Below are 19,174 nucleotides of genomic sequence, written 5' to 3' on the forward strand. Positions count from 1 at the left end.
GAGATTCCCTAAAAAAAAGAGTACCTAAAAAATAACTTAAAGGAGTACACAAATTAAAATTATAGTAATAGATTATCAAATACTTACAAGAAATCAGAATGGCCAAACTGGCTTGGATGGATTAGTTCAGAGGCCTGACCCAGATCATGGCCAGTTTCAAATGCTCAGGATGAAAACATGATTGACTATCTTCCAACCAGATTTGAACCAGTATGCCCAAATTAAACAAACAAACAAAAAAAAAAGGGCAAAGTTTTAATGGTGGCCAGTGCAGTAGGCTTCAGAGAGGAGGAGCTATTCTGGTTGTGCAAAATCATCTATCCTTCAAGAGCTGAGAAATTATTCCACTTAGGTTTTCACACAGAGGAGTCACCAGCTGTATCTGGAATGGGAGGTGATCCATTTAGCTGGCAATGGGCAGGAGCTCAGGCTGACACTGCAAACTGCAGGGTTGCAAAGTGGTGTTGGCTTCACACCCTGGGGAATATTCAACCACTTGGTTGCCCTCAAAGGCAGCAAACCAAGGGCACTCTGGGGAAAAAAAATAAGGAATTTTCTAAACTATGACCTTGGCCACTTATGCTGACCAGTTGGGGTCAATCCCAGCTCTCTCCTGCCACTTTGCTGACCTCAAGTGGCTGAGCAATGCAGCCACCCCTTGTGGCACTCACAAGTGACCACTGTCTTAAAACCATAAAAAAAAAAAAACACCAAAAAAAACCCCACAAAAGTTGTTAATGGATGCTGGAATGATGCAGAGAATGCAGCAGGATCACTGTGAAGGGAAACAGACTTTCTGGTGGAGGCTGACCCATGCCAAGATGGGAACACTTGCAAAGCAGACTACAACAGCATTTCTCCTCTCATTGTCACCTCAGGTGAAACAATAAGGCACTTGGGTAGAAGAATAGGGAATTACCTAGAAGAGCAAATCTGCACACCAGAACAAGCCCATGGAGTCAGACACTTGTTTCACTGTCACTGAGGTGAAACACCCTCTTAAAATGGCACAGGGAGGACTGATCCACAGTCCCCTCCAATCCACCAAATCCCTTCCATTCATTTCACTCAATTTTGAGTCAGGCCTGAGGGTGGCAAATAGGATGCTGAAGGAAGAAAGTCTAAGGAGAACGAAGAACAAGAAAGGAGCTGGTGCGACAGCTGCTGTAATAAAATACAAATTCAATATTTTACAAAATAGAATAGTTGCAAGAAATATCTACTGTACACAGTAAAAAATTATTTGTAAGGCTAGGTTAGTTTTTCCCTTATTTATCATTAGGAAAAAAATAAAATAATAAAGAGCTTCAAATTACTTTTTTTTTTTTTAATTGACTTCTTCTGGTAAACTGTTAAGTAGCTCTGCTAGCCTGCTGAATTAGGGATTTTCACATTAGATCCATCCTCAATGGAGCATGAGTGCCCTTCTGCAGGAGCCAGATAAAACCCTGCTCAAATTCTGGACTGAGTTCAACAATGCCCCTGCAAGGACAAAATGCAAGGAGCACAGCTCAGGCAAAGGCATGACCAGGGTACTGAGAGACAGAGAGGGCACATGAAGAACATCATAGGACAAGAAGGAACAAGCATGGAGAAGAGGACTGGACCAGGATCAGACCTGAATGCTGCTCTTGGCTTTCTCCTGAGCTTGGGCCAGTCACTTCACCCCCTCACGTGCTCATCTCATTCCTCTTTTGACAGGTCTCCTGCCCATGTAATCAGCTCCTCAGATCAGAGGCTGCCTTGGCAAACAACACTTAATACAGGATCCACCACTCTAGGCATGGGCTGGCCTATCTGCACCCAAAGCATTTGGTCTCAGACCACACCTCCGGAAAAGCAGGTAAGAGGAAAACAAGACACCTGGCTTTATTTTAGGGCAATTCAAGCTTAAGGGGAGGAAATGGGCATTCAGTGATATTTGTCCAATTTCAGGGTTTGCCCAGATCACTTGAAGGACTAGCAAACCTCAGGTCTCTTCATTGCAACTACCTGAACAGAATGTTTCAAAGCCAATAAATACTATTTACAACAGTAACAGGAAGATGGCAAGGAAAGGAAAACACAAGACAATCTGAGACCGGGTCTACACAAGAATTTTCATCAACCAGCTAGAAGCCAATAAATTAAATCCATACACTCCTCTCAGGAGGCACTTCTGGTTTAAGCCTTACATTGATTCAGTTTGTTGGGAAGGAACTGACTTAAGCTAAATAGATTAGCCTCAAGCAGACTAAAGGGCATCCATCTAAACTACTGCATAAACGTAACAAAACCTGCTTTCTAAACAGATTCAGTTAAACTAGTGTAATTCTCCCACACAGTGTGTGGTAAGACAGTGACTGATCTTTGCTTAATTTCTCAAGGGTGGAAGCAGGGAAGCCCACCAGGACTGCATTCAATGCACAGAGAAGCCTACCCTGCTAAGTGATGAAGAGACTGGAGGGGAGAAGGGAAAGAGCATGGGGAGGACAATCCAGCAGCATCATGGACCAGCCCTCTCCTGCCTGTGCTGTGAGCTCAGCAGTGTCAGGGCCCTTTCTTGTCCCCTCAGCAGCAGGCTGCACATGTGCTTCTCTATCCCCCAAAAGGCTCCAGGGCTGCAGACCAGCAGGCCCAGAGCTGTGGTGAAACTCTAAGCACCATCATGCTGCATCTCCTCTCTCTCTCCATTACCTTCTCCCAAGAAAACCATCCCGCACATGCTCCCATTGGTTTTGCACAATTCACCCTTCTCCAGAATGTCTTTGTGCTCAGATCAGGCTGTGTGCATGCACAGGCACACACAGCCACTGGCACACTGCTGGCATCATCTGCCATCATAATTCAGTGCTGCCCTTGCAGTGTTAGACAGGAAAGGGACAAAAGCAGAGACAGGGACTGTGTGCCACGTGAGGAAGGGAGTTACAGAGACAAGAGATCCCATCTGTAGTCACAGTCCCATCAGTCAATGCAGAAGTTGAACTCCCTCTCTTTTGTACTTTGGTTCACTGAGGATGACAAGTCAGGGGAACTTTGGTTGAAAATATGTGGGAAGGAGGGAAGTCAAGAAAAAAGGCCTTTTTTATTTTTAAGAGGTGGCATTGACTCTTCTGTCTATTTCAATTATCTTCAGTGTTTCATTTCCTTCTAGTTCCGAGTTGACTCTGTAGGGAACAAAAAACCAAAGGTTAATGCTAATAGTAAGTTTTTAAGTACATATCCTGCTTGATTTGGCTAATGCTAAAGATCCATTCAGTATTTACCAGCAAGGTATTGGTCAGTTAGCTGGGTCTGGTAACATACTGAATTATCCTAAAGTAGTCATCTCTTTGGTTCTAGGCAAGCAAAGGTGTAGCAGATGAAAGCATATATATTTAAACGAGTGACTCTCTTTCCAGAGGCCTGCAAAACTTACATTTATGCTAAAAAAAAAAAAAAAAAAGCAAACAAAATAAATCCCTTACATTTATGCTGAAAGTCAGGGAATTCAGTGTGAGAACTTAAGTAGTCAGATAATTGTACATGTCTGTCTCCTGAGACTGAGTCCTGCAAACTTTCAGCAGTAATGCTTCAGTAAAATCACTGCTGTGAGAAACTCCAGCTCTTCATGCCCTAACCTCATTGAAATTCCAGTGAATCACAACCTCACACTTCCATACAACTGCCAAAAGCTTATTCCTTTGGGAAGCACACAAGTAAGTGCTTTAAAGAAGGGGGTAGGCCCAACTAACAGGCTTACAGGGGTTAGGTTTCTGGCAGAAGTACCGAGTTTGGTAGCTGTATTACTACAGTTCTGATGCAACCACTTCTCCAGAGCAACAGTGACTTTGCCTACAGCTAAAGATAAAAGCCAAACTCTTCCTTCATGCTTCATGGTGCCCAGCACATGAAGTGTTAGTGCCAGCCTAACCTGTGTCCTTCAGGCATGAACAAGAGTGACACAGAACACCAGTGTGACAAGCAGCCTACCCTGCACTCACCTGTGCTGCTGCAGGCCCAGCAGCACTGATTTCTCTAGCCTGGTCTCGTTGGCTATTGTGAACTGCATGATTTCATCCTGCTGTGTCCCTGGCACAGCCTCCAGGGACAGTGCTGTGAACTTGGAGGTGTCTGTTTGTCGGTCACTGCGATCTGCGAAGGAGATCGCGCTGGATGGCTCCTCCAGCTGCTGAGGCTCTTCATAAATTAGGAGGCTCCTTGACCTCACTGCATACAAAGACAGAAGGCAAAATGAGATGAGCAACAGACAGCTCAGGAACAATCCTGGTCATTTCAGGAAATGGAAACTGTTAGGGCAGAGCCAAAGCTGCAAAGGCCTTTTCATAGTGATTAACTGGGGCAATTTGAGAGCTAAAGAAAGAAACTATATGAATGGTCTAGGTAGGGGTCCAAAAGCCCTAAATTATTAAAAAAACAAGAACAAAATTAATAACTTTGATAATATATTGTTTCATTATGGTTATGTAATACTAACAGTTTCCCATTCAGTCCTTGGACTCTTTGGTGACACTGGCAAAGAAAACAGCCACTGAAATAATTTGTGCATTTTAACAGTATGAACATCTGCTACCCTGTAGAAACCCTGCTACTCTTCACAGACAACTAACTTTAGTTCTGCAAACAGAGGCAAAAAAGTCTTTAAACAGAAGTACCAAGCAGGCTAGTGGGGAAAAAATTTTGCCCATTTTTATGAAGTCTGCTGCCATCAGCATCAGACAAGCTATCCTTCTTAGAAAAACACAGGTATACATTAAAAAATGGCCATTTAAGGAGCAGAAATGCAAGAGGTGCTTGAGAAGGGGGTGGGAATGGGTGTGGAAAACAAGTGCTTAAGTACAACCAAGCAAAGAGCAAGACTGGAGTATCTGTCACTTACCAATGGAATCTGTGTAGGACTCTGGTGAGGAATGCTGCCTGGGCAACACCATCTTTGTAGCAGAAGGATATGGCCCGTAGCTCTGAGAGAAGCTGCCAAAAACTACTGCAAAGCACAGCACCACCATCTGGCAAAGGGAGGAGGCAGGAGAGGTGAGTGCACCTGACCCACATGCACACAGGAGAACTGACACTTTATCAAAACAAACCATTTGGGGCCTTCCTCACCACTGCACACCTAGTAAAGGCACCTACACAATGACAATTCAGTGCTTCAAATGGCACATCTCAATGCTGGGGTTGGTTTTCAATGTCTGCACCATTCTGACCAGCTGCCTTTTTTACTCACAAAGTTGAAATGCAGATAAAGCTGCCATGTGTGCTTTACAGGCACTTCTGAGGATTTCCAAAGTTATTTCTGCTGCTGGCCCCAGTTTTGCTTCCAAGTGACAGTGAGGCTAGATTGGGAGAACAGCTCATGCCTTGTAAATGATTTCCATCAATTTACAGCACTTTTGGTATAAAGGGAACTTGATAGCTGAGTGTAAAGAGGGAAAAGCAAATGTTTCATTCTACTCATTTTCTTATCTTGACTACTACTACTGAAATAGGACAGAGGTAGATTTACAGCCTCAGTCATATTTTGATTTGGTTGAGCAAGTTTATTTTTATTAGTATCAAAAGTACGAGCCTCAAAGGTCACCCTCATTTTCATTTTACAACCCTAGACACCATTTCCACCTTATAATACTGCAGGAAATAATAAAGTGGGACCCTTGGAAAAACATCGCTCCTTCTTTCACCACTGCAGCACCCAACCAAAATCACAGGCCCAGTCTCCTCCAGAACTCAGTACCCTCCCACAACCATTAATCTCCATCAGTCACGAGTCTCACCTCCCTCAAAATTGTTAAATCATTAAAAGGAGCTCCCTAAGCTGCAAATTTGCCATGGAGAGGCTTTGCAGAACAAGAGATGTGCCTTGAAAGGGATCCTCCTTCCCTCAGAATCCCCAGCCTTAGGAATACTCACCATAAGACAGGTCCCTGTTTGTGTGCTAGCTGCCTTACATGAGCGGGACACTTTGCCAGCAACCATGGCTTGGAGTCTCTGCAGCTGCTGCAGAAGAGTTCTGGAAGGCAAAGACAACAAACAAGCATCACACACACTGACCTGCTTGTTGGTTAAGTAGATTTTTGTTTCAAATTCCACACATGGCAATAACACAGCATTTAGGATAAGGTAGAGACAGTTAAAGTCTTCTTAAAATCACTAGCAAGGAATGTTTTGAATTTTACAAAGTTTTTACATATATTAGCACTGAAATGTTCAAGATTTTTTTCTTTTCCCTCAGCTTATGTCCCTGATCAATTACTTCTTTAGTACTTTCATAAGCTTTTATAAATAAAAATTGTATTTTCAGTGTTTCTATACAAAATGACACATTAACAACTGAAACTGCTCTGCATACAAGTCACCAGTTGCATATATAATGTCATGAATTCAGCTGGAGTTTTGCCATTATTTTTAAAGGTGCAAAATCAAGTTTATAACTGCTCAGTTAGTTTTCAAAACCTTCAACTTCTCTAGTTGGTAATCCAGTTGGTTATCAAAACCTCCCTTTCCCAAAATCTTGCTATTTAGTTGTTTAGAACACATGCTGGCTGACTTTTAAAGAGAAGAACTTAAAACCAGACATAGGCACAGACTTCACTTCTCACATTCACTTATTAAAAAAAAAACACTTTAATGCTATTTGTTAAATCCTGCAGAGTTGACAACAATTGCAGATGCTTCAAGTGGCTCCTCTGATTGTGTCTTTCAGAGGTCCCAGCCACAATGACAATCCTCTTGTGGCTGGATTCAACAGCCTCAGACCAGAAGAACCTTTCTGACTGTTTTTTGGGTTTTTTTACTTTTTCTGCTGTAGCATCAATTACTACAGTCAGAATACAAGTAATTCAAATGGGAAATGATCTCAAAGTATGACTGGTACAGAATTTTCACCTAAATCTTTTTAACCATCTATCAGTAACCCAAATGCCTGTCCTCAACACAAATACAGTATAATTTTGTATCAAGACGCTACATTTTCTGTTTGTTCCCAAATTTACTTTTCACTTCTCCTGTAAGTTTCACAATCTACTGTGGAGGATACCCCACAGAAACTCCAGACAGTTTTGGAGGCTGTTACGTCAAAAGCTAAAGCAAGAGGCAAGGTCAGGGTGTCAGAGAAAATAGAAAGAGTATTTTAAGACCAAACTGGCTAAAAGCTAATTGTAGGACAGACCCAGAGGTGCCTTCACAGCTCAATATACACTGGTCTGCCTATTTTCATGGATTTTTTTAATCATCAATGCTCACTGCTAATTAGGGTTTAATGAATTCAAGGACTTCAGGAATACATTCCGAAATGAGCACAAGGCATTCTCAAGCACAGATTTATCTGGGCCAGCAGATCCTTCTCAACTTGTTAAGAAAGGATATCTTGAATGCTCTTGAGAGCATGGCTTACTCTGCAACTCAGTATTTAAAAAAGAGAGCAATATGCCCAATGCAATCCTTTATTCAGTAATACAGAGACCACAGGCAAATTAAGAGATACAAACAGTGTCCACCACCTGAATGAGACCATCCCTAATTCCCTGCTCCCTCTGGCATCTCTCCCCAGTTCCTCCTGCCATCCACTGCATGGCACAGGGTTCACCAGAGCTGTGCACATCATTTCCTGGCACAGAACACCTTTCCTGCAGGATTCCCACCACGTGCCACCAGCTGGGTTAGACAGCAATGCCCTTCCAACCCTCAACTTTCTGTGCTATTTTGGAAGACTAAATCTTTCCCCAATTTCAGGCCTGACTCACTGGAGGAAGGAGCTCTCCTCCTCCTCAGCTTGGGGGCTGGCAGTAGCAGCAGCCTTGAAATGCTGATCGTTCCTGCCACTTTTTGTGGAGGCGTCAGTGAGAAAACAGCTAATGGCTGGTGAGGAAATCAACAGAGAGGAGGCAATTCTCCTCAGTTTGTTCATCTCTGCCTTTTCATGCTCAATTTAAAAAAACCTGTTGGGCAGAGTGGGCCCAGAGAGCTTATTACAAAACAGCCTCTTTGGAAAGTATAATTAGGAAGGTACTCTGAGGTCTTCTACAGACAGAGGAAGATTCATCCTCCACCTTATTTACCAAATTCCTTCACATAAAATGTCTTTCTTTCCCCAAACATTTATCTATTTGAGCAGAGCTACTGTTTCCTTCTCTACAGACAAGGACTCAGTGTTTGGAGCTGACAGGATACAGGTGCATTTGCAAACTGTGAGCAAGAACCGAGGCAAGAACAAGAAACAAGTTTGATCAGAGATGACACCAGTTTATCCTGCCACTGCCAAAAATGAGACACTCCTTGGTGTATTTATTCTCTGTTTGAATCTGGAATGGTGGAAGACTGGATTCTGAGGTCAAAAGGAGATTTTGATGCAAAAGCTTGTGACTGGACAGCTGCAAGGGTGATCTGGACCAGGAGAGGCAAAAGGAGCAGATCTCTGACGCTCCCTCTAAATACCAGCAGAAAGGCTACAAATGCTTTTAGTGGAATACACTGCCTAAGTCCTAACAGGTGAAAATGCAATGCCAAGACAGCATGCTAAGGGGGTTTGCACCCACAGGGATTATTTTCACTGTGTCTGACACGTTTCCCAGGGATATTCAATTAGAGGGTCAATTCTGTAGGAGGTGTGAGTGAGCTTTCACGCTTTTCCCTGCCAATGGAAGCACCTCAGAGGAAAGCTGTAAAGTGCCTGAAGACTCCTGCACTTCCTTCCACATGCTGCCAGCAAACTCAGTCTGCCAGTGATGTCTTGGTTTTGGTGCATATTCACAAATATTCATCTTCAGAAGAGGCCTTTTCACTACCAAAGTATGGAGCAAGTCAAGCCTTCCCTTCTGCTTCCAGTGATACTTTAATTAAGGAGAGAAAACTTGTCACTACAGAACCACCTGGGAGACTTCCTCAAGTCAGTATTTCTCTTTAAAATCCAACATTGATGCAAACAAACAAAAAAACAACCAAATAACATCTTCTAGGGGACACCAAACACTTTATCATAATCAAAAAATTTTAAAGGATGATTTCCATTGTGTGAGGAACAAAACCCAACTCTGATAAGGAGAGAGAAAAAATATTCTGTCTTTTAATTCTATAGAGACTCCTTCTCTGCCTGCCCCATTTGTAGCAATGGGGACAAATCCCAAAGTGAGGTTTTAACTAAAAGACCACTTAAATCCACAATCTTCCCTCATTTGAATTACAAAGAAAATCTCTACAATTTTTTTCATAAAAGATGTTTCAGCATAAAAACCTAGGAAGTAAGTAAGTAAGGAGTTACTGCAGGGCTGCCAAGCTTTGTCAACTATTGTAATGGTGGCCTGAAATTACGTGCAAGAGATCTCATTGCAGCTTAAACCTACATCCTTTACTCCTTGAAAACAATTTGCTAAAATGACTTTATCAGTCTCAAATGAATAAACAACTGATCAAATCAGTGAAGTCTGGCAGCTTTGGTGCTGATAAACCTTTGGTGGATCAGACTGATGTGCAACTTGATCTTTAGGTGACTGGGAGTTGAAGAAATGGAAGAATATCCTATTTTTATTTACAAGGCATTGCCTTTAAGGTGCTTGTTAGTGCAGATCAGCACAGCTGGCTGCTGTTACTCCATGGGAGCAACTCTGGCATCCACCTGCATTCACTGTCCATGGGTGACACTCTCATCCACACATGCACTGGTCTATCATTTCTCCAGGAAAAGAGATCATCAAGATACTTACAAATACAGAATCAACAAAAGTGAGAAGCAAAAGCAATTCTCAACACATGACACCCAGAACCAGATGTTTCAAAATTGTCTTTAAGCCCAAAGAGGGCTCCCAGGTAGACAACACTGGTGTCAGAGAATGTTTGCAACCATCTGGATCACTGGCAGTTTCTGCCTTTGGTCTCAGTGCCAAAATGTGAGTGGGTCAAGACTTCTTGGTGACTGGGACAACTTAGTTCAACACCCAACACCAGCTTCTTCTCCCACCCTTTGCTTTCTGAGAGAGCTTAGATGCTACTCAAACCAATAGCTCACTTGTGGCAATAAGACAAAACAGGTAAGCATGGAATAATGGGCTTCCATAGTTTTGAGAAAACTGCCTAGGAAGGAACTTGGATGAGTTTCTTTTAAGGGATTGAGTCACACAAATGAGGAGAGGTAACATATGCTAGTGTTCTAATACTAAAGCTGACAAAAATGCTGCACTCACCCACTCAGAGTAATGAGAATTAAAAACTCTGGCATCTTGGTCCCCAGCCTCCTGCCTTGTCTTTTAAGATGTGTGAATGCCAAGGGAGATGCTCCTGGATGCAATTTTTTTGACCACACCTGCACCTTTGACATTACATCTTCTCAAACCCAGATTTTCAGGCTAAGGCTGGCTTTCAAGGAAGAATCTTCTAATTTTTTTCATGTTACTGAAGGAAAATTTTTATTGAGAAAAAAATTCTCGTATTTCCATGGTTTGGAGCCAGATTTTGAAATGCAAGCAGGGTTTCCCTTAAGTCTTAGGTATGTATCTATGCAAATGTTTTCTATATATAGATTAACATACTCTTAAAATCTGATTGCACATACTGAAAGGAAACTGCTGTTCAATAGTTGTATGTTTTGGAAATTGCTCTTCAGTTCCTCTCAATCCAGCTAGACTACACAAACATGATAGTGACTGACAGTAACACATGTTCATTAACTTCTAGGTAAGCAACTGTAGCCCAACTTTTCAACAAGGTAAAAATCCAACTTTGTCTACATCTACAGTTGAAAGCATCATTTTAACACATAATCTTATTTTTCTGTTATCTTTCTTCCCCTCTTCCAGTCTTTCACAATGGGAGAAGAGCTTTGATCTAATTTTAGATAATATGTTCAGTAATGTCTTCATTTTTTACTGAAATGAATACTCAAAATTACAGCTAAAGTCAACTAGGGCTCTGCTTCTGGCATTTTAAATGAGATACATGTGTGCCTAACTGAGCTAGGTGCTTTGAGAAATAAAGCCCTAAACATATAAAATTGGATATCTGACACACCAAACTGACACTAAATAATTTTGACCACCACTGCTCCAAATAGATTCCTTAGATTCCTGACTGTTTGTAGGAGATGAAAGTTCCAGCTATAGGATGCTGTGAAGACAAGTTCTGAAACATGTGAACAGATTCTGGATGTCATGCCAAGGCTCTGTGCAAATACCTATGAGGAAATGAGACATTTTGAATTCACCGTAGGATGTGGATAATGTACATTAAACCAGGGACTGGAACCATTCTCTGCATGAGATAGTTGCACAATTATACAGTAAAGAGGAAAAGTGGCTTTTTGGAGTTAAGGTGAAAAACTCTATAAGATGATATGTTACAAAACTGAGGTTTGATGAAAGCAGGCACTTTAACAAATTTCTCAGCACTTCACACATAAGCCTTAGCAGATTTTAGACACAGTTGATATCTAAATAGCCAAAACAGCATTGCCATGAGTTACAAGAATTTCAGTGCAGAAGGATGAACATCTGCTTCTCTGCATGAGATTACAGATCAATATCAATGCTATTGCAGAGGGAAGGAAACAATGCAACTCATCCCACATGGGGAAAGCATGAAGGATTTGGAGATCATACCGCTTGCCTAAAACTTTTTAGAGCATTTAGCATGCAAGAATTAAGATAAATAATAGGTAAGATGCCAAAGGTCCTTTCTGAAAGGATGGACAACAAAGCTTGAGTGAATCCTCAATAGCTTAGAGATGAAAACAGCTGGCCAAATTTATCTTAACTGGGGAGAACAACAGTAGGTTGATAACACGTTATCCCCAAGGGGATAATCTACAGCTGCACCTTTTCTTAAGAGAAGTTGGCTTCAGTACCTTCTGGGACAGATTCTGGGTGAGACATCTCTACTCCACACCTACAGAATAGCTGCTGGTTCTTTTATGTCAAACCCTGGAGGATGATACAAGAGGCACAGGAATGGCTTGGCTCTCTTCAAGCAAGCAGCAGATGTCTTTCTGCATGAGCAGTGTGTGGGAGACACTCTGCAACAAGCCACAGGGTCTGGCTTCATAAAATTAGAGATTGGATCCAGAGATTAGAAACAACACATGCCACTCAATTAGCAATGCACTGGCTGACAGATCAGCTCTAGGGCCATTTTCCATGATCCTGGGTCTTATCTTCAAAACCCAGCTTCCCCCCACACATCAGTGTCACCATCATGTTCCTTGGTAATATTCAGCCACCGCTGCAAATGCCTCTAACTGGGAAGTGCTGAGGGTGGGCTCATCTCGTACCTACTCACTGGAATTTGCCACTGAGCATAAGCCAGGATTGACACTGCACTCTCTCAGCTAACATCAAATTAAAAGCTTAGCTATTCAACATCTTCTGCCATGTGTCCTTTGAAAAAGCCACCATGGAGTCACCCCTTTTTTCAGAAATGAAGAAGCAAGAAGACGATTTCCCCTCCAAATGAAGGAAATTCTGGGGTGTGAGATGGTTAGAAGGGTGCACAATACTTGCAATGACATCTAGTAGTGCATAACGAAGTAATAATGACTCTTGAGTTTCAGCACTGTTAATTCTGGAAGTGTCATGTCTAAGCTTGAGGCTTCCTGGCAAAATTTAAGTAAATAAAGACAATTGGGAGAGCTAGACCACAGGGTTTTTTTGTTGTTGATGTTTTGTATTGCTAATTACATTCCCTTGGGCAGTGGAGGAACTCAGAGAAGAGTGCTAAAAGGTTTCTCAAGCACACCACAGGCTGGGGAGGCAGTTTAAGACATGACATCAAAACCTCCATGCTTTACATCCCACTGCAGTCACAAAAACTGGCCTTCCACATCTTTCTCTGACATGAACCCCATCAGACACAGCTATTGTTCCCATTTCAGTTGATCCCTTAACCTCCAGATTTTCACTTTTCATGGTGATATCCCATTACCAAGTTCTGTTTGATGATGTCCATACCTTACCTGTTAGTGTTCTCCAGGACTTCAACCTTCTTACGCAGCTCGCTGTTTTCATTTGAGCAGGTCTCAACTCTGGAGACAGCACAATGAAAGAGAAATATTAAAACATCAGTTATTTGTTCAAGTGATTGTAAAACAAGCCAAACTTGCTTTCACTGAGAGCTCCATGATCTTGCCTGCATTTAAAGAAACAATTACACCAACGAACCTTAGTCGTAATATTTAATCACACTTCATAGCATGAAACACAAATCAAAAGTTGCATTAGCTGTCTGGCAAATGCCATGCTTCTGAAATCAGAGCCTCAAATTTCAAGTTTATAAAGGCTAGTAAGCCACGAGATTAAGGACAGTGCTCAAGACTGTCCCAAGACACTACCCATTTCCAAACCACTCCTGAAATCCCCAAACTAAAGGACATTGTCATATAACATGTAAGAGGTTCAAGTAAAATATGTGACTCCTAAGAAAACAAACAGAACCATCCTGAATAGCTTCAAGAAGAAAAAAAGGGAAAAGAAAATATCCTTGATATCTGGTATGCATGAGGTGGAATTTCAGAAGAGTAACTCTGAGGAAGCAAGACAGAGCTATAAAGAGACAAGAAAAAAATGGAAATTACATCAAGGATATCACCAAAGATGGTACAAGAGTTTTAACAGAACCATCTGGTGAATTGCATAAGAGTAATACTAGAATATTCATCTCCTGGAAGAAAGATAAATTTGGGATATAAATCACTAACTGGGGGTTTGGCTCCTGCTTGCTAAGGGAAGTCCATGGGTCACATGCTATTTTCCTGAGTCCTGCTTATTTTCCCAGGCAGTCCTGACTCACCCACTTCCTATTTCTGTTTTCATCTGCACTGGAAGACAGAGTTTACTCGCTCTGGATCCATCTTTCCCTGAACACTGCCTGTCCACTGGCCAACACAGTCTCCTGAGGTGAAGGCCCATGCAGCTGGGTCTTGCCTAATTTAAGGTGTGAAGTGTTTGCTGGCACATTAGCACAGTCCTGGCCCCGAGAAGCAGCTGCCAGGAGCAGGGCCTTTTCTCAGTCACTGCCACGAGATGGCAGCTGGCACTCTGTGCATGGAACTGTCCCAGCAGCCACAGCTGGATCCCTCCCCAGTCCCACAGCTAGTGCTATTGGCCTGCTTCAAAAAGGAAGGAGGCTGGCTTACTTTTTTTCCAGACTGTCCATGTATTCTTTCTTTTTTCTTCTACTTTCCTGGGCAGAGATCTAAGGAAAAAGGATGAAAAACACCAAATATTTGCACAGAAAACAAAAGCATCAGAGATTAATTCATAAACTGGTAAAAAACCCCAGTGTTATTGGATTCAAGCATCTGTCTTGTTCTCATTTCTATTCCTGGCAAGCAAAGCACTGACTCGATCTATTTCCACATTCTGAAGCAAGGCTCCTCCTTTCAATCACACAAAAAAAGATCATCCCCTGCTAACCTTAAAAAAGAAATCAGATTCATCTGGAGAAAATATCCCAGGACAAATACCAAAAGATGATCCCAGCATGATGTCCTGCATCCAGGAGGGAAAAAAGCCCATGAATGTATTAGAAAGCAGCTTTGCAGACAAGGGCATGGGGTCCTGATGAACAAGTCAAACAACTGCCAGCAGTGTGCCCCTGCTGGAAAAGCAGCCAGCCAAATGTGGATCAAGGAGATTGCAGTTAGCAGATCCAGAGGAGGGGTTCTTCCCCCTCTGCTCAGGGGCTGCAAAACCCCAGCCGAGTAGAGCAGTGCAGCCTATGGCTCAGAAACAAATCCTCTGGATGTACAGAAGCAGGCCCAGGGGCAGGGCTCTGCTATAATAAGCATGCCAGAGCACATGACTTTTCAGAAAAGGAAGAAAAAGATGGGCTTGTTCAGATTGAAGAAGAGAAGGCCAAGGAGGGAATCTGATTTATTGCTGTCTTCAACCATCTCCTGCAGCAAAGATGATGTCAGAGCTCTCAGAGGCACAGAGCAAATGGCAAGAGGCATCAAATACTAGTTGCAGCAAAGGAAATTCCAACCACACATTAGGGATTCTATTTATTTGTTTTTACCACAGGAGTGTCCTAATATGGGAGCATGGTGCCCAGAGACACAGGGGACTCATCATCCTTTGCAGCAGTAAAATGTGACTGGACAAGACCCTGAGCAACCTTCTCTAAGCTGACCCTGCTTTCCAAGCCAGGCTTTGACCAAAGGACCTCCAGATTTCTCCTCAATATAAATGACTGATTCTATGTAAGTGGTGCATGAAATGCACAACATCACTTCAGAAAATTTTGAGAAAACACAGTACAAGACCAAATTCCAATTTAGTGTGCCCAAATTTACACCTCTATCTGCTAAAACCAGTAGCAGAATATAGTAACCACAAAATATGTGCTAAAATCCTCTAGAACAAGTGAGCTGGCCAGGTCTGAAAAAAATTGCATTCTTCCCTATCACTATGATCTTCTCCATGGCAGAAGAAAAAAAAAACAAACTTGCAGGGCATTTGGCATACTTGGTATCAACTTTACAAGTCACTGAATTCAGTGATCAGAAGACCAGTGCACTGAAATACAGTCATATTTTAAAACAGGAAACAGAAAAGAACACCTTCCTCATCATGCAAAGAATACAGAGCTCTTTGCCCACCATAAGGGTAGGATTGTTCTGATTTTTAACTGGAGCCAAGCCACAGCAACTTGATACTCTGCCTGCTAAATACTCTATTGTTAACGGGGTCAGGTAAATACCTACACTGAGGCACACTCACACTGACAGACAATTTGATGGATGTGTTCAGGAACAAAGAAAAGCACTTTGTTAAAAGACAACTTGCAGCATTCAACAGTACCACAGACCATTACTGCAGAATTCTGCAGCATTTTCTAAAATGAAGGACAAGTAGGACCCACCCAGCAAAGCTAACTAACATTTACCTTGTTTTTGATTTTCCTGCGGATTTTCTTTAGGACTTTCTCCTCTGCTTTTGTCAGGGGCAGTTTGGTAGGGATTGGGTAGCCCTCTGCTATCAGTGTCCTCTTCTCTTCCTCTGTCAGGATGAGGGGGCCAGTCCCCTGTAATTTCTTCAAGGGTCATAGAAATGAAATAAAATAAAACAAAACAGTAAGTGCACACAATCTTAGAAGAAAGGGTTATTATAGAGGAGAGGCAGCAGGTCTCCCACTCCAGACAGGACTAAGCCTACTAGAACAGCCTCCTGCAACTGGGAACGTGTGGAAGACCTTTCAGGTAACTTCCATTCTGAGTTCAAACCTTTGGGACAGGATTTCCTCAAAACAGTTGTTCTTGGCCCAGCTCTGAGGGCAACAGTATAACTGCCTTTGGCTCAAACAGGGACAGAGACCCATGAGAAACACTACTGAAAATCCCACCCTAAAGATCACCTCCTGCTAATGACGTGACAAGAGGACAGATGCACATCTACCAGAGACAGGTCAACCCAGCAGGGCTGGGCCCTAAGGCAAAACACAGTCCATGATGGGATAAACCTAATAACACTGGTGAACCCTGTCTCAACCTGGAGGAGAGGCACACGCTGTTCCCTGTGGGAACAGAACAGACCAGTGAGCAAGAATTACCGGATCTGCAGTTTTGACCGTAGATGAATTCATCGAAACAAAAACAGAAAGTGAGGAAATCTCTGTCAAAACCAGTAATTTAAAAAGTGAAAAAAAATAAAAAAAGACACAGAGATAAATGGCGGAGGAGAGAGCAGCTCAACTCACGTGTGGTGCAGTCAGGAGAGGGGAGTTGGAGAGCATCGAGGCTGCGCGCGACGCGACCTTGGCCGTGGCCTGGAGCTGCACGGGGCTGGAGGGAGGGAGCGACCGCGCTGGGCTCTGCCCTCCCTCAGAGTCACTGCCGTGGCTGCTCGGAGGGGTGGGAGGCAAATGCAGGGGATCCACTACTACAGGGCAACAGAGACACAAAGCAAGACAAGGGTTAAAGGTGTCCATTCACACTGCCACCACCACACTGCTCCCAGGACTAGGAGTGTCTGCTGAAAAATGGATCAAGCAGAAGTAGCAACTTGGAAGAGGTTTGGAGCATGCAGGTCTCCAAAGGAGGAATGAAATGCTGCAGCTATCTTTAGGTTTGACAGACAAAACAGGGCTCTGTGCATATGCTCCAGTCACTTCTACCTACACTTCAGCTCCTTCTTCAAATGCTTTGAGGTTCATGTATTATGTAAAGCACAAGTTCCCTTTCCTGGGAAACCACATTAACAGAGGGGCTCTGAGCCAGCAGACTTTCTCTCCAAAAACAATAGTATTTTCTAACTTTGCCATGGATTAAACAATCTGCCAGTATTTGCAAGGGAAGGGATCACATCCAAGGAGTTACATGATAAGGAAGGAGAGCAAGGCCTCCTAAGGACATGATCTGGCACAGCTGGGAAGTGACTGACAACCCAGTGACAGCAAAGGCTTCAGTGCACTGATGGAGCAGGAGCAGCACAGGCAGCCACCACAGGAACCTCTCTCACACTGTCTATCCAGAGCCATAAGATAACCTCAGCTGCAGCCAAAAGAACCTGCTCTAGGATTGTCAGCCAAAGTGCTGCTTATGATCAAAAGGGTCTGGACCAATAGAAACAAGGCATGTCTCACCCACTCTTACTAAATGGACAATTTAGCAGATGCTCAAAACAGCCATAACTAAGTCACTCTTTCTCTGAGCTAAATTTACAGCAATTGAATTTTGAAGTAGGAAGATACAGGGCTGATCTGCCACCTTCCACTTCAGTTATGCTTTGCAAATTTGAGTTGAAAAGATCAAATGGGTGGTAAGGGAGGATGGAAGAAAAATAGTCAAAAAAAATCTACAGTACTCTTTTTATCTCACACGTTAGCTCTTGCAGATGCCAGAAGAAGAAACATATTTGAAAAACAGAAAGGCCCTTAATCCCACAAAGTGAGCAAACAAATCTACTCCTGGGTTGAGATATCCTTTTATCCACCTGCTGCATCATTTGCTTCTCTCCCTGGAGCAGTGCTACTTACCCATAGAAATTAATTCACTAACAGAATATCAAATGTTTCTAACTGAAATGCAGTTATCTGCTCAGATCTCACACCAAATATTTGGCTCTTCCAAATTTTCATGACTTTAATTGTGTTTAGCTTTCAGGGTAGGGATCTTTGCTCCTCCTTTCACATTAGAGTGCAAGTACAAAAAGATAATGATTGTTCCTAAAACTAATATGCTACAAACAGATTCACCTAACTTTTATTTTCATATAAACTCACATCCAGCTTTTGCATCAGAGGTTAACAGTGAAGTTTCTTATATCTTAACTAAGTCTCCTCAAATTGATTTCTTTTCTATCCTAAATAATCCTTACTTGAATAATTCAAGCTTCCTTCAGTACAACTATTGATATCCTACAGAGAAAAAGGGATAATTTTCTTTGTGATGAAAAAAGTGGGGGGGGGGGGGGGGGGGGGGAGAAAGAAAAAAACTTCACATAAAGGATCAGAGAGACTCTGGCTCTTCAATAGCCTGAGTTGAATCCCTATAAAATGTAGCTTCAGCCTAAAATCTGACATGGTGAACAAGAAATCCAAATATTTAATCAGGGTAAAGTACATTTATTGTACTTGCTGGACATCTAGCCCTACATTTTCATTTTGTATTTAACAGACCTTCCTTAGAAGAGAGGTTCAGGAACTGATCCACTTCATGGGGCTCCAATTTAATCTCTGGAAGAACTTTCTGGGTCAGTGGTTTCATCTAGAAAAGAGAAATTAACAGCATGAAAACCTGGAGCACACATCTTAAAGTCTTGATAGAAGGGCACAGGGATTACTTCTCCATAAATGGAGAGGTTTCCTCTCCTCCTGCTCTGCCACAGGCAAAGCTTTAACTGCTTCACACAGTTTGCTAAACCAGGCTACAGAGAATATTGCCCTGACTACTCCCACTATGACTTTTCTTACTGCTATATTTAGCTAAAATAAAAGATTACGCCTCAGAGATGACATTTCAGACTGAAAGCTAACATGTAACCCACTCCGATTACTTCTCTTAGCAACAGAGCTGCTGCTAGGATTTGCTGGACTGCAGGCTCTGTTTGAGCAAGGACAGGAACACCCCTGGGAGTCAGGGACAGCCTCCTAAAGGCCATTGTCATCTGGGAGCAAGAACAAGGTGCCAGTCACTGAGCACCAGGTTTTGGGACCCAAGCTCCTTTCACAGGGCTGAGGAGCAGGAAAAGAGAGAGTCACTGCTGACTGAAGTTGG

General features: G+C 42.6%; 1 protein-coding gene across 2 annotated transcripts in view; it reads right to left on the reverse strand.

Annotated features, from left to right (window-relative positions):
* Positions 1-489: 489 nt before the first annotated feature.
* The window catches only part of CREB3L2 (cAMP responsive element binding protein 3 like 2), a 71,582-nt gene continuing 52,897 nt past the window's right edge, over positions 490-19,174 (reverse strand). Inside the window, exons 4-12 of one of the 2 annotated variants that reach the window (XM_054282039.1) lie at positions 18,577-18,664; positions 16,657-16,835; positions 15,847-15,993; positions 14,093-14,151; positions 12,914-12,982; positions 5,890-5,989; positions 4,859-4,985; positions 3,963-4,188; positions 490-3,146 (exon numbers count right to left, since the gene is read on the reverse strand). In XM_054282039.1, the coding sequence (XP_054138014.1) occupies positions 3,071-3,146; positions 3,963-4,188; positions 4,859-4,985; positions 5,890-5,989; positions 12,914-12,982; positions 14,093-14,151; positions 15,847-15,993; positions 16,657-16,835; positions 18,577-18,664 (1,071 nt within the window). In that variant the 3' untranslated portion in view covers positions 490-3,070. Of the gene's footprint in view, positions 3,147-3,962; positions 4,189-4,858; positions 4,986-5,889; positions 5,990-12,913; positions 12,983-14,092; positions 14,152-15,846; positions 15,994-16,656; positions 16,839-18,576; positions 18,665-19,174 lie in introns of both variants that reach the window. The other variant, XM_054282038.1, reaches the window with a different exon arrangement.

The sequence above is a fragment of the Melozone crissalis genome, unplaced genomic scaffold (assembly GCF_028551555.1).
Source record: "Melozone crissalis strain CALT ecotype California unplaced genomic scaffold, PUWL_Pcris_2 ptg000033l_1, whole genome shotgun sequence".
Classification (NCBI taxonomy): domain Eukaryota; kingdom Metazoa; phylum Chordata; class Aves; order Passeriformes; family Passerellidae; genus Melozone; species Melozone crissalis.